The sequence below is a fragment of the Salmo salar genome, chromosome ssa11 (assembly GCF_905237065.1).
Source record: "Salmo salar chromosome ssa11, Ssal_v3.1, whole genome shotgun sequence".
Lineage (NCBI taxonomy): Eukaryota > Metazoa > Chordata > Actinopteri > Salmoniformes > Salmonidae > Salmo > Salmo salar.
This window is the reverse complement of record NC_059452.1, coordinates 32,783,459-32,809,057: the sequence shown is the minus strand read 5'-3', so window position 1 is coordinate 32,809,057 and position 25,599 is coordinate 32,783,459. Positions and strand designations below refer to the sequence as shown.

General features: G+C 38.6%; 1 protein-coding gene across 1 annotated transcript in view; it reads left to right on the top strand.

Moving 5' to 3' along the window:
* Window positions 1–25,599, top strand: part of slc12a1 (solute carrier family 12 member 1) — a 114,006-nt gene that overhangs the window by 23,316 nt on the left and 65,091 nt on the right. Inside the window, exons 16-21 of the mRNA XM_045689383.1 lie at window positions 168–279; window positions 390–530; window positions 3,829–3,935; window positions 4,389–4,471; window positions 5,607–5,732; window positions 6,124–6,252. Coding sequence (XP_045545339.1) covers window positions 168–279; window positions 390–530; window positions 3,829–3,935; window positions 4,389–4,471; window positions 5,607–5,732; window positions 6,124–6,252 — 698 coding nt within the window. The remainder of the gene's footprint in view (window positions 1–167; window positions 280–389; window positions 531–3,828; window positions 3,936–4,388; window positions 4,472–5,606; window positions 5,733–6,123; window positions 6,253–25,599) is intronic.

Sequence of the window (25,599 nt, the reverse complement as noted above, 5' to 3'; positions counted from 1 at the left end):
ACTGTGTGTGTGTCTCTCTCTCTCTGTGTTTGTGTGTGTGTATATATGTCTCTGTGTGTGTGTGTGTCTCTCTCTCTCCCTGTGTTTGTGTCTGTGTGTGTCTCTCTGTGTGTGTGTGTGTGTGTGTGTGTCTCGCTCTCTGTGTGTGTGTTACCCCCCCTCCTCAGACCTCAGTGTATGGTGCTGACAGGAGCACCTAAAAACAGACCGGCCCTCCTGGACCTGGCTCATTGTTTCACTAAGAACTATGGACTCTGTCTCACATGTGAAGTCTTTGTGGTAAGAGGACAGACATTTTATTAAAGTCACCAAGTTCTTCATCCTTCAATTCCTCCTTCACACACACAGCGCTATGAGATAATATAATATCCCCTCCTATCTCTCCCCAGGGCCCCAGGACAGAGACATTGACAGATGTGAACGCTGGAATGGAGAAGAACCAGATGTGGCTGAATAAGAAGAAGAGAAAAGCCTTCTACGCTGCAGTGGCCTGTGACTCCTTCAGACAGGGAACTGAGAACCTCCTGCAGGTACACCTCCACATCTACTACCTGGACATATAATCACCTCTAATAGATACACATATCAGCGTAGAATTGTCTCCCATACACATATATGGGGTACACCTGGGGTACGACTCTGTGGTAGTTAATGACTACTGCAGGAACCTACACATGGATTAATCATTTATAATAGACACACACACACACACACACTTTGATAGGAAGGCTTTCTATACTGCTTTTATTATTGCCTCTTACATGAGTACAATAAATCAATTTATGGAGATATCAAGCCTAATGGTTAATCCTTAAGAGTCTATTGCATCAATCTAAGCAACATAATAAAAAAATCCCCATCAAAATCCATCAGTTTAAGCTAGAGATATCAGTTTCTGCATGGGCTGCATCTCAATCCACCGCAGGCCTGTCACCCTTCCGCATCTGCGGTGGAAGGTGGCCGAGCTACAGCGGTGTTTGTCAGACCATGAGAACATTTTTCTCATGAAAAAGTCAGTAGGGTCCGAAGACCCTACAAACTATGGAAACTACTATGGAAAGGGGAGACTCACGAACACGATGGTGTTCTCAGTTTTGCTACAACACCCACAGGTGTCACGGGACTCGTCTGAAGGTAACCGATACAAACGGATAGAAGCATGGAGTTACGATATTTCTAATATCTCCTAGATATAGGACAGACAATTCAAAACCTTATTTTTATTCAATGCGTTTCTATGGGCTATAATAGTAAACGCCAAATTCAATATTTTATCTGATAATGTTTAACTTCTACTTTGAGGTTAAAACTGTTTTCTATATAACCTGACTATTCAGCTGTTACCATGACAACAACATGTCATGGTTCAAAGTTAACTAGACTAGAGGACAGGTTAGGTTGGTTGTCTAACATTTTGGGATGAAAGTTACTTCATTTTCACATGTAAGCCACAACAGGCTATGCTAGCTGAGATGAGTGCTAAAGCATAAGAAACAAGAGCAGCGTAGCAGCGTAGCCCAGTCTTGACTACAGCTTTTCTCCCTCCCTTCAGTCCAGCCCAGCTCAGCCCAGAGAGAACTGGTGTCTTAGTTAATGAGGGAGGGAGAGGAGAAGATAGAGTTATGGTCCATTTATGGTTGTCTTTATCACATTGGAACAGAGATAAGACTGTGTTGAGTGGTGTGGGTGGTCAAGAGGAGTGCTAGCTTTAAAGAGAAGCCAGATTAAAGAGAACTATAGTCTATCAGTGATTAGCACAATGGTGAATGAGATCCTGCAGACAAATACAGTGCCTTCGGAAAGTATTCAGACCCCTATTTCCAGTATTCAGACTATTTCCACATTTTGTTACGTTACAGCCTTATTCTAAAATGGATTAAATAGTTTTTCCCCTCGTCAATCTAGACACAATACCCAATAATGACAAAGCAAAAACAGGTTTTTAGAAATGTTTGCTAATTTATTAAAAATAAACTGAAATATTACATTTAGATAAGTATTCAGACCCTTTACTCAGTACTTTGTTGAAGCACCTTTGGCAGCGATTACAGCGTCTTCTTGGGTATGACGCTACAAGCTTGGCACATCTGTGTTAAGGGAGTTTCTCCCATTCTTCTCTGCAGATCCTCTCAAACTCTGCCAGGTTGGATGGGGAGCGTTGCTGCACAGCTATTTTCATATCTCTCCAGAGATGTTCAATTGGTTCAAGTCCGGGCTCTGGCTGGGCCACTCAAGGACATTCAGAGACTTGTCTCGAAGCCATTCCTGCATTGTCTTGGCTGTGTGCTTAGGGTCTTTTTCCTATTGGAAGGTGAACCTTCACCCCAGTCTGAGGTCCTGAGCAATCTGGTGCAGGTTTTCATCAAGGATCTCTCTGTACTTTGCTCCGTTTATCTTTCCCTCGATCCTGACCAGTCTCCCAGTCCCTGCCGCTGAAAAACATCCCCACAGCATGATGCTGCCACCACCGTGCTTCACCGTAGGGATGGTGCCAGGTTTCCTCCAGACGTGACGCTAGGCATTCAGGCCAAAGAGTTCAATCTTGGTTTCATCAGATCAGAGAATCTTGTTTCTCATTCTCTGAGAGTTTTTAGGTGCCCTTTGGCAAACTCCAAGCGGGCTGTCATGAGCCTTTTACTAAAGAGAAGCCAGATTAAAGAGAACTATAGTCTATCAGTGATTAACACACTAGAGTGCTGCAGAGATGGTCGTCCTTCTGGAAGGTTCTCCCATCTCCACAGAGGAACTCTAGAGCTCTGGCAGAGTGACCATAGGGTTCTTGGTAACCTCCCTGACCAAGGCCCTTCTCCCCGATTGATCAGTTTGGCCGGGCGGACAGCTCTAGGAAGAGTGTTGGTGATTCCAAACTTCTTCCATTTAAAAATGATGGAGGTCACTGTTTTCTTGGGGACATTCAATGCTGCAGAAATGTTGGTAACCTTCCCCAGATCTGTGCCTCGACACAATCCTGTCTCAGAGGTCTAGGGACAATTCCTTCGACCTCATGGCTTGGTTTTTGCTTTGACATGCACTCAACTGTGGGACCTTATATAGACAGGTGTGTGCCTTTCCAAATCATGTCCAATCAATTGAATTTACCACAGGTGGACTCCAATCAAATTTTAGAAACATCTCACGGATGATCAATGGAGAGAGGATGCACCTGAGCTCAATTTCGAGTCTCATAGCAAAGGGTCTGAATACCTATGTAAATAAGGTATCTGTTTTTTACATTTTATTCATTCACAAATGTTTCTAAAAACCTGTTTTCGCTCTGTCATTATGGGGAATTCTGTGTAGATTGCTGAGGATTTTATATTTATTTAATCCATTTTAGAATAAGGCTGTAACGTAACAAAATGTGGAAAAAGTCGAGGGGTCGGAATACTTTCCGAAGGCACTGTACCTCTTCAGAGATCAGGGAGGTTAATCAGGCTGTGAAACTAAGAACTTTATAGTATGGTTTACTAGGCTATTCTCAACTTCTGTGTTTTGGAATGTACTTTTCATTATTAAAAGACTGTGATTGCTGGAAAGTGGAAACACTTAATTTTTTTGGAAGGTTTCAAACCTTTCTGAGTGGGATGCGGTCTTGGAGTCAAATACATATCATGTCAAATACTTCCAAACGCGACCTTGATTTAAGTTGACCAGCATGTAGGGTGGGTGACGTTTGCAGTTTGGAGATTATTCCATTGGTTTTATTGTACCAGGCAGGAAAGCTCTAAGTATTTTCCATGTTTTGTCCCAGGTCTGCATGAATGCAGGTAGTGTAAGTCTTTCAGGATCAGCCTGTGTGCTATAACCTGTTGTCCCTCTCTGTTCTAGGCATCAGGTCTGGGTCGTCTGAAACCCAACATTCTGATGATGGGCTTCAAGAAGGACTGGAGGACAGCAGGCACAGCCGGCGTACAGAGCTATGTAGGAATACTGCAGTAAGTTACACTCATACACTGAGTGGAACACCTGTTCTTTCCATGACGTAGACTGACCAGGTGAATCCAGGTGAAAGCTATGATCCCTTATTGATGTCACCTTTTAAATCTACTTCAATCAGTGTAGATGAAGGGGAGGAGACAGGTTAAATAAGGATTTTTAAGCCTTGAGACAATTCAGACAAGGATTTTACGTGTGCCATTCAGAGGGAGAACGGTCAAGACAAAACTTTTAAGTGCCTTTGAACGGGGTATTGTTGTAGGTGCCAGGTGCACCGGTTTGTGTCAAGAACTGCAACGCTGCTGGGTTTTTCACACTCAACCGTTTCCCATGTGTATCAAGAATGGTCAACCACCCAGTATTCAGTGTAAACACACACACAAAATAAGCCAAGATAAGTGCTAACTGTGTGTTATTAAAGTGTGTGTCCTGTGCCGGGTGTGTGTTTTTAGCGATGCATTTGACTTTGAGTACGGAACCGTGGTACTAAGGATGAACCAGGGACTGGACATCTCACACATCATAAAGGCTCAGGGTGAGTACACACACACACACACACACACACACACACACACACACACACACACACACACACACACACACACACACACACACACACACACACACACACACACACACACACACACACACACACACACACACCAATGTATTAAACAGAAGCAGTCAGAATACTCCAGCCTCGGGGCCTGTGATATAAATAGAGCTGTTATATAGATTTAGTACTGGTTAAAGTACACCCACTTTGTCAGAAAAACACCACAAATCATCTCCTCATGGTTTGTTGTGTGGCTGTTTCCATATAACAACCCCAATCATACAATGACTATTGATAACATTGACAAAACTGATCAAGTTGATAAGGAAAGCTCTTTGGTCCATAGATCAGAGGCAGTAGATGAAGGTCATATCTAATCAGCCCCTAGCAATAACATCTACTGAATAAGCTGTTACCAACAGAGCCACTGCAGGGCTATGGGCCCTAGTCAGAAGTAGTGCACTATATAGGGAATAGAGTGCCATTTGAGACACTCCCCAGGAGTTATAGATACACTAATCTAGTAGTTACTCCTGTCCTGGAGAGATACAGGGTTTGCTGGCTTTAGTTCCAGCCCAGCACTAACACACCTTATTCAACCACTCCAGGGCTTGAGGATTAGTTGATGGATGTGTTAGTGCAGGGTTAGAACAACCATGTGGGCTACCGAGTGGCGCAGCAGTCTAAGGCGTCACTACAGACACCCGGGTTTGAATCCAGGCTGTGTCACAACCGGCCGTGATTGGGATTCCCATAGGGCGGCGCACAATTGGCCCAGCGTTATCTGGGTTTTGCCGGTGTAGGCCGTCATTATAAATAAGAATTTGTTCTTAACTGATTTGCCTAGTTAAATAAAGGTTAAATTATTTATTTTTTCTTATAAACTCTGTGGTGGTCCCCCAGGAGAGGTTTGGGACACAGTGGTCTAAGGTGATGGGTCGTATTCACTTGGGACAACCCAGGAGAAAATGGACTGAAACAGGGAGGGACGAGCTAAACTTCATTTTGGTTTTCTTCATTTTGGTTTTCCATCGCAGAACATTTTGCTCTGGCTACGATGTGCACTAATGATGAGTAGAACCCTGTTGTAACGTGTCTCTCTACCGCCCTCCAGAGGAGATGGAGAGAGAGGCCCAGGAGCAGAAGGATCTGGAGAAAGAAGAGCTGGCTGAGGAGAATAAGGGGAAATCCATCTTCAGGAAGTCACGGAACTTATCTACACAAGGCCTCACTTCGAGAGGTACCAGATCACGCACACACACACGCATGCACACGTAAACACACACATACGCACATGCACAAGGGCATGCACCAACACACACACACACACACACACACACACACACACACACACACACACACACACACACACACACACACACACACACACACACACACACACACACACACACACACAGAGGGAGTGGAAAAGAGAGGGAGAGATAAGAGACATACAGAGAGAAAGAGAGATAAGAGAGGGAGACCGAGAGAGAGAAACAGACAGAGAGAGAGAGGCGCAGAGAGATGGATGAAATGATCATAGGAACTGAGCGTACATGGTGGTAAATGACTTGTACTGTATTATTAAACACATTGCTAATGTGTTCTCTTTTCTCTCCCCCCTCCCCCAGCATCAGTGACGACCCCCCAGTCTCCCCAAGTAGTGGTGGTGAATGAAAGGCTGGTGTCCACCAGCACTCAGTTCCAGAGGAAACAGGGCAAAGGAACCATTGACGTCTGGTGGATGTTTGATGACGGAGGTAGGGGACCTCTCTTTACACATCACACAACGGTGACACATTATAGACCCCAGCATGTCTATATCACTCTTCATTATAGACCACAGCATGTCTATATCACTCTTCATTATAGACCACAGCATGTCTATATCACTCTTCATTATAGAACACAGCATGTCTATATCACTCTTCATTATAGACCACAGCATGTCTATATATCACTCTTCATTATAGACCACAGCATGTCTATATCACTCTTCATTATAGACCACAGCATGTCTATATCACTCTTCATTATAGACCCCAGCATGTCTATATCACTCTTCATTATAGACCACAGCATGTCTATATCACTCTTCATTATAGACCACAGCATGTCTATATCACTGTTCATTATAGACCACAGCATCTCTAAATCACTCTTCATTATAGACCACAGCATGTCAATATCACTCTCTTCATTATAGACCGCAGCATGTCTAAATCACTCTTCATTATAGACCACAGCATCTCTATATCACTCTTCATTATAGACCCCAGCATGTCTATATCACTCTCTTCATTATAGACCACAGCATGTCTATATCACTCTCTTCATTATAGACCACAGCATGTCTATATCACTCTCTTCATTATAGACCACAGCACGTCTATATCACTCTTCATTATAGACCCCAGCATGTCTATATCACTCTTCATTATAGACCACAGCATGTATATATCACTCTTCATTATAGACCACAGCATGTCTATATCACTCTTCATTATAGACCACAGCATGTCTATATCACTCTTCATTATAGACCACAGCATGTCTATATCACCCTTCATTATAGACTACAGCATGTCTATATCACTCTTTTCATTATAGACCACAGCATGTCTATATCACTCTTCATTATAGACCACAGCATGTCTATTTCACTCTCTTCATTATAGACCACAGCATGTCTATATCACTCTCTTCATTATAGACCACAGCATGTCTATATCACTCTTCATTATAGACCACAGCATGTCTATATCACTCTTCATTATAGACCACAGCATCTCTATATCACTCTTCATTATAGACCCCAGCATGTCTATATCACTCTTCATTATAGACCACAGCATGTATATATCACTCTTCATTATAGACCACAGCATGTCTATATCACTCTTCATTATAGACCACAGCATGTCTATATAACTCTTCATTATAGACCACAGCATGTCTATATAACCCTTCATTATAGACTACAGCATGTCTATATCACTCTTTTCATTATAGACCACAGCATGTCTATATCACTCTTCATTATAGACCACAGCATGTCTATATCACTCTTCATTATAGACCACAGCATGTCTATATCACTCTTCATTATAGACCACAGCATGTCTATATCACCCTTCATTATAGACTACAGCATGTCTATATCACTCTCTTCATTATGGACCACAGCATGTCTATATCACTCTTCATTATAGACCACAGCATGTCTATATCACTCTCTTCATTATAGACCACAGCATGTCTATATCACTCTCTTCATTATAGACCACAGCATGTCTATATCACTCTTCATTATAGACCACAGCATGTCTATATCACTCTTCATTATAGACCACAGCATCTCTACATCACTCTTCATTATAGACCTCAGCATGTCTATATCACTCTTCATTATAGACCCCAGCATGTCTATATCACTCTTCATTATAGACCACAGCATGTCTATATCACTCTTCATTATAGACCACAGCATGTCTATATCACTCTTCATTATAGACCACAGCATCTCTATATCACTCTTTATTATAGACCCCAGCATGTCTATATCACTCTCTTCATTATAGACCACAGCATGTATATATCACTCTTCATTATAGACCACAGCATGTCTATATCACTCTTCATTATAGACCACAGCATGTCTATATCACTCTTCATTATAGACCACAGCATGTCTATATCACTCTTCATTATAGACCACAGCATGTCTATATCACCCTTCATTATAGACTACAGCATGTCTATATCACTCTCTTCATTATGGACCACAGCATGTCTATATCACTCTTCATTATAGACCACAGCATGTCTATATCACTCTCTTCATTATAGACCACAGCATGTCTATATCACTCTCTTCATTATAGACCACAGCATGTCTATATCACTCTTCATTATAGACCACAGCATGTCTATATCACTCTTCATTATAGACCACAGCATGTCTATATCACTCTTCATTATAGACCACAGCATGTCTATATCACTCTTCATTATAGACCACAGCATGTCTATATCACTCTTCATTATAGACCACAGCATGTCTATATCACTCTCTTCATTATAGACCACATTATGTATATATCACTCTTCATTATAGACCACAGCATGTCTATATCACTCTTCATTATAGACCACAGCATGTCTATATCACTCTTCATTATAGACCACAGCATGTCTATATCACTCTTCATTATAGACCACAGCATGTCTATATCACCCTTCATTATAGACTACAGCATGTCTATATCACTCTCTTCATTATGGACCACAGCATGTCTATATCACTCTTCATTATAGACCACAGCATGTCTATATCACTCTCTTCATTATAGACCACAGCATGTCTATATTACTCTCTTCATTATAGACCACAGCATGTCTATATCATTCTTCATTATAGACCACAGCATGTCTATATCACTCTTCATTATAGACCACAGCATGTCTATATCATTCTTCATTATAGACCACAGCATGTCTATATCACTCTTCATTATAGACCACAGCATGTCTATATCACTCTCTTCATTATAGACCACAGCATATCTATGTCACTCTCTTCATTACAGACCACAGCATGTCTATATCACTCTCTTCATTATAGACCACAGCATGTTTATATCACTCTTCATTATAGACCACAGCATGCCTATATCACTCTTCATTATAGACCACAACATGTCTATATTACTCTTCATTATAGACCCCAGCTCGTCTATATCACTCTTCATTATAGACCACAGCATGTCTATATCACTCTTCATTACAGACCACAGCATGTCTATATCACTCTCTTCATTACAGACCACAGCATGTATATATCACTCTCTTCATTATAGACAACAGCATGTATATATCACTCTCTTCATTATAGACCACAACATCTCTATATCACTCTATTCATTATAGACCACAACATCTCTATATCACTCTCTTCATTATAGACCACAGCATGTCTATATCACCCTTCATTATAGACTACAGCATGTCTATATCACTCTCTTCATTATGGACCACAGCATGTCTATATCACTCTTCATTATAGACCACAGCATGTCTATATCACTCTCTTCATTATAGACCACAGCATGTCTATATCACTCTCTTCATTATAGACCACAGCATGTCTATATCACTCTTCATTATAGACCACAGCATGTCTATATCACTCTTCATTATAGACCACAGCATGTCTATATCACTCTTCATTATAGACCACAGCATGTCTATATCACTCTTCATTATAGACCACAGCATGTCTATATCACTCTTCATTATAGACCACAGCATGTCTATATCACTCTTCATTATAGACCACAGCATGTCTATATCACTCTTCATTATAGACCACAGCATGTCTATATCACTCTCTTCATTATAGACCACAGCATGTCTATATCACTCTCTTCATTATAGACCACAGCATGTCTATATCACTCTTCATTATAGACCACAGCATGTATATATCACTCTTCATTATAGACCACAGCATGTCTATATCACTCTTCATTATAGACCACAGCATGTCTATATCACTCTTCATTATAGACCACAGCATGTCTATATCACTCTTCATTATAGACCACAGCATGTCTATATCACTCTTCATTATAGACTACAGCATGTCTATATCACTCCTTCATTATAGACCACAGCATGTCTATATCACTCTTCATTATAGACCACAGCATGTCTATATCACTCTCTTCATTATAGACCACAGCATGTCTATATCACTCTCTTCATTATAGACCACAGCATGTCTATATCACTCTTCATTATAGACCACAGCATGTCTATATCACTCTTCATTATAGACAACAGCATGTCTATATCACTCTTCATTATAGACCACAGCATGTCTATATCACTCTTCATTATAGACCACAGCATGTCTATATCACTCTTCATTATAGACCACAGCATGTCTATATCACTCTTCATTATAGACCACAGCATCTCTATATCACTCTTTATTATAGACCCCAGCATGTCTATATCACTCTCTTCATTATAGACCACAGCATGTATATATCACTCTTCATTATAGACCACAGCATGTCTATATCACTCTTCATTATAGACCACAGCATGTCTATATCACTCTTCATTATAGACCACAGCATGTCTATATCACTCTTCATTATAGACCACAGCATGTCTATATCACCCTTCATTATAGACTACAGCATGTCTATATCACTCTCTTCATTATGGACCACAGCATGTCTATATCACTCTTCATTATAGACCACAGCATGTCTATATCACTCTCTTCATTATAGACCACAGCATGTCTATATCACTCTCTTCATTATAGACCACAGCATGTCTATATCACTCTTCATTATAGACCACAGCATGTCTATATCACTCTTCATTATAGACCACAGCATGTCTATATCATTCTTCATTATAGACCACAGCATGTCTATATCACTCTTCATTATAGACCACAGCATGTCTATATCACTCTCTTCATTATAGACCACAGCCTGTCTATGTCACTCTCTTCATTACAGACCACAGCATGTCTATATCACTCTTCATTATAGACCACAGCATGTTTATATCACTCTTCATTATAGACCACAGCATGCCTATATCACTCTTCATTATAGACCACAACATGTCTATATTACTCTTCATTATAGACCCCAGCTCGTCTATATCACTCTTCATTATAGACCACAGCATGTCTATATCACTCTTCATTACAGACCACAGCATGTCTATATCACTCTCTTCATTACAGACCACAGCATGTCTATATCACTCTCTTCATTATAGACCACAACATCTCTATATCACTCTATTTATTATAGACCACAACATCTCTATATCACTCTCTTCATTATAGACCACAGCATGTTTATATCACTCTTCATTATAGACCACAGCATGCCTATATCACTCCTCATTATAGACCACAACATGTCTATATCACTCTTCATTATAGACCCCAGCATGTCTATATCACTCTTCATTATAGACCACAGCATGTCTATATAACGCTTCATTATAGACCACAGCATCTCTATATCACTCTTCATTATAGACCCCAGCATGTCTATATCACTCTTCATTATAGACCACAGCATGAATATATCACTCTTCATTATAGACCACAGCATGTCTATATAACTCTTCATTATAGACCACAGCATGTCTATATCACTCTCTTCATTATAGACCACAGCATGTCTATATCAGTCTTCATTATAAACCACAGCATGTCTATATCACTCTTCATTATAGACCACAGCATGTCTATATCACTCTCTTCATTATAGACCACAGCATGTCTATATCACTCTCTTCATTATAGACCACAGCAGGTCTATATCACTCTCTTCATTATAGACCACAGCATGTCTATATCACCCTTCATTATAGAACCCAGCATGTCTATATCACTCTTCATTATAGACCACAGCATGTCTATATCACTCTCTTCATTATTGACCACAGCATGTCTATATATTTCTTCATTATAGACCACAGCATGTGTATATCACTCTCTTCATTATAGACCACAGCATGTCTATATCACTCTCTTCATTATAGACCACAGCATGTCTATATCACTCTCTTCATTATAGACCACAGCATGTCTATATCACTCTTCATTATAGACCACAGCATGTCGATATCACTCTTCATTAAAGAACCCAGCATGTCTATATCACTCTTCATTATAGACCACAACATGTCTATATCACTCTCTTCATTATAGACCACAGCATGAATATATCACTCTCTTCATTATAGACCACAGCATGTCTATATCACTCTCTTCATTATAGACAACAGCATGTATATATCACTCTCTTCATTATAGACCACAACATCTCAATATCACTCTCTTCATTATAGACCACAGCATGTCTATATCACTCTCTTCATTATAGACCACAGCATGTCTATATCACTCTCTTCATTATAGACCACAGCATGTCTATATCACTCGTTTCATTATAGACCACAGCATGTCTATATCACTCTCTTCATTATAGACCACAGCCTGTCTATATCACACACTTCAATATAGACCACAGTATGTCTATATCACTCTCTTCATTATAGACCACAGCCTGTCTATATTACTATCTTCATTATATAACACAGCATGTCTATCACTCTCTTCATTATAGACCACAGCCTGTCTATATCACTCTCTTCATTATAGACCACAGCATGTCTATATCAATCTCTTCATTATAGACCACAGCATGTCTATATCACTCTCTTCATTATAGACCACAGCATGTCTATATCACTCTCTTCATTATAGACCACAGCATGTCTATATCACTCTCTTCATTATAGACCACAGCATGTCTATATCACTCTCTTCATTATAGACCACAGCATGTCTATATCACTCTCTTCATTATAGACCACAGCATGTCTATATCATTCTTCATAATAGACCACAGCATGTCTATATCACTCTTCATTATAGACCACAGCATGTCTATATCACTCTCTTCATTATAGACCACAGCATGTCTATATCACTCTTCATTATAGACCACAGCATGTCTATATCACTCTCTTCATTATAGACCACAGCATGTCTATATCACTCTCTTCATTATAGACCACAGCATGTCTATATCACTCTTCATTATAGACCACAGAATGTCTACATCACTCTTCATTATAGACCACAGCATGTCTATATCACTCTTCATTATAGACCACAGCATGTCTATATCACTCTTCATTATAGACCACAGCATGTCTATATCACTCTTCATTATAGACCACAGCATGTCTATATCACTCTTCATTACAGACCACAGCAAGTCTATATCACTCTTCATTATAGACCACAGCATGTCTATATCACTCTTCATTATAGACCACAGCATGTCTATATCACTCTTCATTATAGACCACAGTATGTCTATATCACTCTTCATTATAGACCCCAGCATGTCTATATCACTCTTCATTATAGACCACATCATGTCTATATCACTCTCTTGATTATAGACCACAGTTTGTCTATATCACTCTCTTCATTATAGACCACAGCATGTCTATATCACTCTCTTCATTATAGACCACAGCATGTCTATATCACTCTCTTCATTATAGACCACAGCATGTCTATGTCATTCTCTTCATTATAGACCACAGCATGTCTATATCACTCTTCATTATAGACCACAGCATGTCTATATCACTCTCTTCATTATAGACCACAGAATGTCTATATCACTCTCTTCATTATAGACCACAGCCTGTCTATATCACTCTCTTCATTATAGACCACAGCCTGTCTATATCACTCTCTTCATTATAGACCACAGCATGTCTATATCACTCTCTTCATTATAGACCACAACCTGTCTATATCACTATCTTCATTATAGACCACAGCATGTCTATATCACTCTCTTCATTATAGACCCCAGCATGTCTATATCACTCTCTTCATTATAGACTACAGCATGTCTATATCACTCTTCATTATAGACCACAGCATGTCTATATCACTCTTCATTATAGACCACAGCATGTCTATATCACTCTTCATTATAGACCACAGCATGTCTATATCACTCTTCATTATAGACCACAGCATGTCTATATCACTCTTCATTATAGACCACAGCATGTCTATATCACTCTCTTCATTATTGACCACAGCATGTCTATATAACTCTTCATTATAGACCACAGCATGTCTATATAACTCTCTTTATTATAGACCACAGTTTGTCTATATCACTCTCTTCATTATAGACCACAGAATGTCTATATCACTCTCTTCATTATAGACCACAGCATGTCTATATCACTCTCTTCATTATAGACCACAGCATGTCTATATCACTCTCTTCATTATAGACCACAGCATGTCTATATCACTATCTTCATTATAGACCACAGCATGTCTATATCACTCTCTTCATTATAGACTACAGCATGTCTATATCACTCCTCATTATAGACCACAGCATGTCTATATCACTCTCTTCATTATAGACCACAGCATGTCTATATCACTCTCTTCATTATAGACCACAGCATGTCTATATCACTCTCTTCATTATAGACCACAGCATGTCTATATCACTCTCTTCATTATAGACCACAGCATGTCTATATCACTCTCTTCATTATAGACCACAGCATGTCTATATCACTCTCTTCATTATAGACCACAGCCTGTCTATATCACTCTCTTCATTATAGACCACAGCATGTCTATATCACTCTCTTCATTATAGACCACAGCATGTCTATATCACTCTCTTCATTATAGACCACAGCATGTCTATATCACTCTCTTCATTATAGACCACAGCATGTCTATATCACTCTCTTCATTATAGACCACAGCATGTCTATATCACTCTCTTCATTATAGACCACAGCATGTCTATATCACTCTCTTCATTATAGACCACAGCATGTCTATATCACTCTCTTCATTATAGACCACAGCCTGTCTATATCACTCTCTTCATTATAGACCACAGCATGTCTATATCACTCTCTTCATTATAGACCACAGCATGTCTATATCACTCTCTTCATTATAGACCACAGCCTGTCTATACCACTATCTTCATTATAGACCACAGCATGTCTATATCACTCTCTTCATTATAGACTACAGCATGTCTATATCACTCCTCATTATAGACCACAGCATGTCTATATCACTCTCTTCATTATAGACCACAGCATGTCTATATCACTCTCTTCATTATAGACCACAGCCTGTTTATATCACTCTCTTCATTATAGACCACAGCATGTCTATATCACTCTCTTCATTATAGACCACAGCATGTCTATATCACTCTCTTCATTATAGACCACAGCCTGTCTATATCACTCTCTTCATTATAGACCACAGCCTGTCTATATCACTCTCTTCATTATAGACCACAGCCTGTCTATATCACTCTCTTCATTATAGACCACAGCATGTCTATATCACTCTTTTCATTATAGACCACAGCATGGCTATATCACTGTCTTCATTATAGACCACAGCCTGTCTATATCACTCTCTTCATTATAGACCACAGTATGTCTATATCACTCTCTTCATTATAGACCACAGCATGTCTATATCACTCTCTTCATTATAGAACACAGCATGTCTATATCACTCTCTTCATTATAGACTACAGCCTGTCTATATCACTCTCTTCATTATAGACCACAGCATGTCTATATCACTCTCTTCATTATAGACCACAGCATGTCTATATCACTCTCTTCATTATAGACCACAGCATGTCTATATCACTCTCTTCATTATAGACCACAGCATGTCTATATCACTCTCTTCATTATAGACCACAGCATGTCTATATCACTCTCTTCATTATAGACCACAGCATGTCTATATCACTCTTCATAATAGACCACAGCATGTCTATATCACTCTTCATTATAGACCACAGCATGTCTATATCACTCTCTTCATTATAGACCACAGCATGTCTATATCACTCTTCATTATAGACCACAGCATGTCTATATCACTCTCTTCATTATAGACCACAGCATGTCTATATCACTCTCTTCATTATAGACTACAGCATGTCTATATCATTCTTCATTATAGACCACAGCATGTCTATATCACTCTTCATTATAGACCCCAGCATGTCTATATCACTCTCTTCATTATAGACCACAGCATGTCTATATCACTCTCTTCATTATAGACCACAGCATGTCTATATCACTCTCTTCATTATAGACCACAGCATGTCTATATCACTCTTCATTATAGACCCCAGCATGTCTATATCACTCTCTTCATTATATACCACAGCATGTCTATATAGCTCTCTTCATTATAGACCACAGCATGTCTATATCACTCTCTTCATTGTAGACCACAGCCTGTCTATATCACTATCTTCCTTGTATACCACAGCATGTCTATATCACTCTTCATAATAGACCACAGCATGTCTATATCACTCTTCATTATAGACCACAGCATGTCTATATAACTCTCTTCATTATAGACCACATGCATTGTCTATATCACTCTCTTCATTATAGACCACAGCATGTCTATATCACTCTCTTCATTATAGACCACAGCATGTCTATATCAATCTCTTCATTATAGACCACAGCATGTCTATATCACTCTCTTCATTATAGACCACAGCATGTCTATATCACTCTCTTCATTATAGACTACAGCATGTCTATATCATTCTTCATAATAGACCACATCATGTCTATATCACTCTTCATTATAGACCACAGCATGTCTATATCACTCTCTTCATTATAGACCACAGCATGTCTATATCACTCTTCATTACAGACCACAGCATGTCTATATCACTCTTCATTATAGACCACAGCATGTCTATATCACTCTTCATTATAGACCACAGCATGTCTATATCACTCTTCATTATAGACCACAGTTTGTCTATATCACTCTCTTCATTATAGACCACAGCATGTCTATATCACTCTCTTCATTATAGACCACAGCATGTCTATATCACTCTCTTCATTATAGACCACAGCATGTCTATATCACTCTCTTCATTATAGACCACAGCATGTCTATGACATTCTCTTCATTATAGACCACAGCATGTCTATATCACTCTTCATTATAGACCACAGCATGTCTATATCACTCTCTTCATTATAGACCACAGAATGTCTATATCACTCTCTTCATTATAGACCACAGCCTGTCTATATCACTCTCTTCATTATAGACCACAGCATGTCTATATCACTCTCTTCATTATAGACCACAGCATGTCTATATCACTCTCTTCATTATAGACCACAGCATGTCTATATCACTATCTTCATTATAGACCACAGCATGTCTATATCACTCTCTTCATTATAGACCACAGCATGTCTATATCACTCTCTTCATTATAGACTACAGCATGTCTATATCACTCTTCATTATAGACCACAGCATGTCTATATCACTCTTCATTATAGACCACAGCATGTCTATATCACTCTTCATTATAGACCACAGCATGTCTATATCACTCTTCATTATAGACCACAGCATGTCTATATCACTCTTCATTATAGACCACAGCATGTCTATATCACTCTTCATTATAGACCACAGCATGTCTATATCACTCTCTTCATTATAGACCACAGCATGTCTATATCACTCTTCATTATAGACCAAAGCATGTCTGTATCACTCTCTTCATTATAGACCACAGCATGTCTATATCACTCTCTTCATTATAGACCACAGCATGTCTATATCACTCTCTTCATTATAGACCACAGCATGTCTATATCACTCTCTTCATTATAGACCACAGCATGTCTATATCACTCTCTTCATTATAGACCACAGCATGTCTATATCACTATCTTCATTATAGACCACAGCATGTCTATATCACTCTCTTCATTATAGACTACAGCATGTCTATATCACTCTTCATTATAGACCACAGCATGTCTATATCACTCTTCATTATAGACCACAGCATGTCTATATCACTCTTCATTATAGACCACAGCATGTCTATATCACTCTTCATTATAGACCACAGCATGTCTATATAGCTCTCTTCATTATAGACCACAGCATGTCTATATCACTCTCTTCATTGTAGACCACAGCCTGTCTATATCACTATCTTCCTTGTATACCACAGCATGTCTATATCACTCTTCATAATAGACCACAGAATGTCTATATCACTCTTCATTATAGACCACAGCATGTCTATATAACTCTCTTCATTATAGACCACAGCATGGTCTATATCACTCTCTTCATTATAGACCACAGCATGTCTATATCACTCTCTTCATTATAGACCACAGCATGTCTATATCAATCTCTTCATTATAGACCACAGCATGTCTATATCACTCTCTTCATTATAGACCACAGCATGTCTATATCACTCTCTTCATTATAGACCACAGCATGTCTATATCACTCTCTTCATTATAGACCCCAGCATGTCTATATCACTCTTCATTATAGACCACAGCATGTCTATATCACTCTCTTCATTATAGACCCCAGCATGTCTATATCACTCTTCATTACAGACCACAGCATGTCTATATCACTCTTCATTATAGACCACAGCATGTCTATATCACTCTTCATTATAGACCACAGCATGTCTATATCACTCTTCATTATAGACCACATCATGTCTATATCACTCTCTTCATTATAGACCACAGCATGTCTATATCACTCTCTTCATTATAGACCACAGCATGTCTATATCACTCTCTTCATTATAGACCACAGCATGTCTATATCACTCTCTTCATTATAGACCACAGCATGTCTATATCATTCTCTTCATTATAGACCACAGCATGTCTATATCACTCTTCATTATAGACCACAGCATGTCTATATCACTCTCTTCATTATAGACCACAGAATGTCTATATCACTCTCTTCATTATAGACCACAGCATGTCTATATCACTCTCTTCATTATAGACCACAGCATGTCTATATCACTCTCTTCATTATAGACCACAGCATGTCTATATCACTCTCTTCATTATATACCACAGCATGTCTATATCACTATCTTCATTATAGACCACAGCATGTCTATATCACTCTCTTCATTATAGACCCCAGCATGTCTATATCACTCTCTTCATTATAGACTACAGCATGTCTATATCACTCTTCATTATAGACCACAGCATGTCTATATCACTCTTCATTATAGACCACAGCATGTCTATATCACTCTTCATTATAGACCACAGCATGTCTATATCACTCTTCATTATAGACCACAGCATGTCTATATCACTCTTCATTATAGACCGCAGCATGTCTATATCACTCTTCATTATAGACCCCAGCATGTCTATATCACTCTCTTCATTATAGACCCCAGCATGTCTATATCACTCTTCATTATAGACCCAAGCATGTCTGTATCACTCTCTTCATTATAGACCACAGCCTGTCTATATCACTCTCTTCATTATAGACCACAGCCTGTCTATATCACTCTCTTCATTATAGACCACAGCCTGTCTATATCACTCTCTTCATTATAGACCACAGCATGTCTATATCACTCTCTTCATTATAGACCACAACCTGTCTATATCACTATCTTCATTATAGACCCCAGCATGTCTATATCACTCTCTTCATTATAGACTACAGCATGTCTATATCACTCTTCATTATAGACCACAGCATGTCTATATCACTCTTCATTATAGACCACAGCATGTCTATATCACTCTTCATTATAGACCACAGCATGTCTATATCACTCTTCATTATAGACCACAGCATGTCTATATCACTCTTCATTATAGACCCCAGCATGTCTATATCACTCTTCATTATAGACCACAGCATGTCTATATCACTCTCTTCATTATAGACCCCAGCATGTCTATATCACTCTTCATTATAGACCACAGCATGTCTATATCACTCTCTTCATTATAGACCCCAGCATGTCTATATCACTCTTCATTATAGACCACAGCATGTCTATATCACCTCTTCATTATAGACCACAGCATGTCTATATCACCTCTTCATTATAGACCACAGCATGTCTATATCACTCTCTTCATTATAGACCACAGCATGTCTATATCACTCTTCATTATAGACCACAGCATGTCTATATCATCTCTTCATTATAGAACCCAGCATGTCTATATCACTCTTCATTATAGACCACAGCATGTCTATATCACTCTCTTCATTATAGACCACAGCATGTATATATCACTCTCTTCATTATAGACCACAGCATGTCTATATCACTCTCTTCATTATAGACCACAGCATGTATATATCACTCTCTTCATTATAGACCACAGCATGTCAATATCACTCTCTTCATTATAGACCACAGCATGTCTATATCACTCTCTTCATTATAGACCACAGCATGTCTATATCACTCTCTTCATTATAGACCACAGCATGTCTATATCACTCTTCATTATAGACCACAGCATGTCTATATCACTCTCTTCATTATAGACCACAGCCTGTCTATATCACACTCTTCATTATAGACCACAGCATGTCTATATCACTCTCTTCATTATAGACCACAGCCTGTCTATATTACTCTCTTCATTATATAACACAGCATGTCTATATCACTCTCTTCATTATAGACCACAGCCTGTCTATATCACTCTCTTCATTATAGACCACAGCATGTCTATATCAATCTCTTCATTATAGACCACAGCATGTCTATATCACTCTCTTCATTATAGACCACAGCCTGTCTATATCACTCTCTTCATTATAGACCACAGCATGTCTATATCACTCTTTTCATTATAGACCACAGCATGGCTATATCACTGTCTTCATTATAGACCACAGCCTGTCTATATCACTCTCTTCATTATAGACCACAGTATGTCTATATCACTCTCTTCATTATAGACCACAGCCTGTCTATATCACTATCTTCTTTATATAACACAGCATGTCTATCACTCTCTTCATTATAGACTACAGCCTGTCTATATCACTCTCTTCATTATAGACCACAGCATGTCTATATCACTCTCTTCATTATAGACCACAGCCTGTCTATATCACTCTCTTCATTATAGACCACAGCCTGTCTATATCACTCTCTTCATTATAGACCACAGCCTGTCTATATCACTCTCTTCATTATAGACCACAACATGTCTATATCACTCTCTTCATTATAGACTACAGCATGTCTATATCATTCTTCATAATATACCACAGCATGTCTATATCACTCTTCATTATAGACCACAGCATGTCTATATCACTCTCTTCATTATAGACCACAGCATGTCTATATCCCTCTTCATTATAGACCCCAGCATGTCTATATCACTCTCTTCATTATAGACCCCAGCATGTCTATATCACTCTCTTCATTATAGACTACAGCATGTCTATATCATTCTTCATTATAGACCACAGCATGTCTATATCACTCTTCATTATAGACCCCAGCATGTCTATATCACTCTCTTCATTATAGACCACAGCATGTCTATATCACTCTCTTCATTATAGACCACAGCATGTCTATATCACTCTCTTCATTATAGACCACAGCATGTCTATATCACTCTTCATTATAGACCCCAGCATGTCTATATCACTCTCTTCATTATATACCACAGCATGTCTATATAGCTCTCTTCATTATAGACCACAGCATGTCTATATCACTCTCTTCATTGTAGACCACAGCCTGTCTATATCACTATCTTCCTTGTATACCACAGCATGTCTATATCACTCTTCATAATAGACCACAGAATGTCTATATCACTCTTCATTATAGACCGCAGCATGTCTATATAACTCTCTTCATTATAGACATGCTGTGGTCTATATCACTCTCTTCATTATAGACTACAGCATGTCTATATCACTCTCTTCATTATAGACCACAGCATGTCTATATCAATCTCTTCATTATAGACCACAGCATGTCTATATCACTCTCTTCATTATAGACCACAGCATGTCTATATCACTCTCTTCATTATAGACTACAGCATGTCTATATCATTCTTCATAATAGACCACATCATGTCTATATCACTCTTCATTATAGACCACAGCATGTCTATATCACTCTCTTCATTATAGACCACAGCATGTCTATATCACTCTTCATTACAGACCACAGCATGTCTATATCACTCTTCATTATAGACCACAGCATGTCTATATCACTCTTCATAATAGACCACAGCATGTCTATTTCACTCTTCATTATAGACCACATCATGTCTATATCACTCTCTTGATTATAGACCACAGTTTGTCTATATCACTCTCTTCATTATAGACCACAGCATGTCTATATCACTCTCTTCATTATAGACCACAGCATGTCTATATCACTCTCTTCATTATAGACCACAGCATGTCTATGTCATTCTCTTCATTATAGACCACAGCATGTCTATATCACTCTTCATTATAGACCACAGCATGTCTATATCACTCTCTTCATTATAGACCACAGAATGTCTATATCACTCTCTTCATTATAGACCACAGCCTGTCTATATCACTCTCTTCATTATAGACCACAGCCTGTCTATATCACTCTCTTCATTATAGACCACAGCATGTCTATATCACTCTCTTCATTATAGACCACAACCTGTCTATATCACTATCTTCATTATAGACCACAGCATGTCTATATCACTCTCTTCATTATAGACCACAGCATGTCTATATCACTCTCTTCATTATAGACCACAGCATGTCTATATCACTCTTCATTATAGACCACAGCATGTCTATATCACTCTTCATTATAGACCACAGCATGTCTATATCACTCTTCATTATAGACCACAGCATGTCTATATCACTCTTCATTATAGACCACAGCATGTCTATATCACTCTTCATTATAGACCACAGCATGTCTATATCACTCTCTTCATTATAGACCACAGCATGTCTATATCACTCTCTTCATTATAGACCCCAGCATGTCTATATCACTCTTCATTATAGACCCAAGCATGTCTGTATCACTCTCTTCATTATAGACCACAGCCTGTCTATATCACTCTCTTCATTATAGACCACAGCCTGTCTATATCACTCTCTTCATTATAGACCACAGCCTGTCTATATCACTCTCTTCATTATAGACCACAGCATGTCTATATCACTCTCTTCATTATAGACCACAACCTGTCTATATCACTCTCTTCATTATAGACCCCAGCATGTCTATATCACTCTCTTCATTATAGACCACAGCATGTCTATATCACTCTTCATTATAGACCACAGCATGTCTATATCACTCTTCATTATAGACCACAGCATGTCTATATCACTCTTCATTATAGACCACAGCATGTCTATATCACTCTTCATTATAGACCACAGCATGTCTATATAGCTCTCTTCATTATAGACCACAGCATGTCTATATCACTCTCTTCATTGTAGACCACAGCCTGTCTATATCACTATCTTCATTGTAGACCACAGCATGTCTATATCATCTCTTCATAATAGACCACAGCATGTCTATATCACTCTTCATTATAGACCACAGCATGTCTATATAACTCTCTTCATTATAGACACAGCTGTGTCTATATCACTCTCTTCATTATAGACCACAGCATGTCTATATCACTCTCTTCATTATAGACCACAGCATGTCTATATCAATCTCTTCATTATAGACCACAGCATGTCTATATCACTCTCTTCATTATAGACCACAGCATGTCTATATCACTCTCTTCATTATAGACTACAGCATGTCTATATCATTCTTCATAATAGACCACATCATGTCTATATCACTCTTCATTATAGACCACAGCATGTCTATATCACTCTCTTCATTATAGACCACAGCATGTCTATATCACTCTTCATTATAGACCACAGCATGTCTATATCACTCTTCATTATAGACCACAGCATGTCTATATCACTCTTCATTATAGACCACAGCATGTCTATATCACTCTTCATTATAGACCACATCATGTCTATATCACTCTCTTGATTATAGACCACAGTTTGTCTATATCACTCTCTTCATTATAGACCACAGCATGTCTATATCACTCTCTTCATTATAGACCACAGCATGTCTATATCACTCTCTTCATTATAGACCACAGCATGTCTATATCATTCTCTTCATTATAGACCACAGCATGTCTATATCACTCTTCATTATAGACCACAGCATGTCTATATCACTCTCTTCATTATAGACCACAGCATGTCTATATCACTCTCTTCATTATAGACCACAGCATGTCTATATCACTCTCTTCATTATAGACCACAGCATGTCTATATCACTCTCTTCATTATAGACCACAGCATGTCTATATCACTCTCTTCATTATAGACCACAACCTGTCTATATCACTATCTTCATTATAGACCACAGCATGTCTATATCACTCTCTTCATTATAGACCCCAGCATGTCTATATCACTCTCTTCATTATAGACCACAGCATGTCTATATCACTCTTCATTATAGACCACAGCATGTCTATATCACTCTTCATTATAGACCACAGCATGTCTATATCACTCTTCATTATAGACCACAGCATGTCTATATCACTCTTCATTATAGACCACAGCATGTCTATATCACTCTTCATTATAGACCGCAGCATGTCTATATCACTCTTCATTATAGACCCCAGCATGTCTATATCACTCTCTTCATTATAGACCCCAGCATGTCTATATCACTCTTCATTATAGACCCAAGCATGTCTGTATCACTCTCTTCATTATAGACCACAGCCTGTCTATATCACTCTCTTCATTATAGACCACAGCCTGTCTATATCACTCTCTTCATTATAGACCACAGCCTGTCTATATCACTCTCTTCATTATAGACCACAGCATGTCTATATCACTCTCTTCATTATAGACCACAGCATGTCTATATCACATCTTCATTATAGACCACAGCATGTCTATATCACTCTCTTCATTATAGACCACAGCATGTCTATATCACTCTCTTCATTATAGACCACAGCATGTCTATATCACTCTTCATTATAGACCACAGCATGTCTATATCACTCTTCATTATAGACCACAGCATGTCTATATCACTCTTCATTATAGACCACAGCATGTCTATATCACTCTTCATTATAGACCACAGCATGTCTATATCACTCTTCATTATAGACCACAGCATGTCTATATCACTCTCTTCATTATAGACCACAGCATGTCTATATCACTCTCTTCATTATAGACCACAGCATGTCTATATCACTCTCTTCATTATAGACCACAGCATGTCTATATCACTCTCTTCATTACAGACCACAGCATGTCTATATCACTCTTCATTATAGACCACAGCATGTCTATATCACTCTTCATTATAGACCACAGCATGTCTATATCACTCTCTTCATTATAGACCACAGCATGTCTATATCACTCTTCATTATAGACCACAGCATGTCTATATCACTCTTCATTATAGACCACAGCATGTCTATATCACTCTTCATTATAGACCACAGCATGTCTATATCACTCTCTT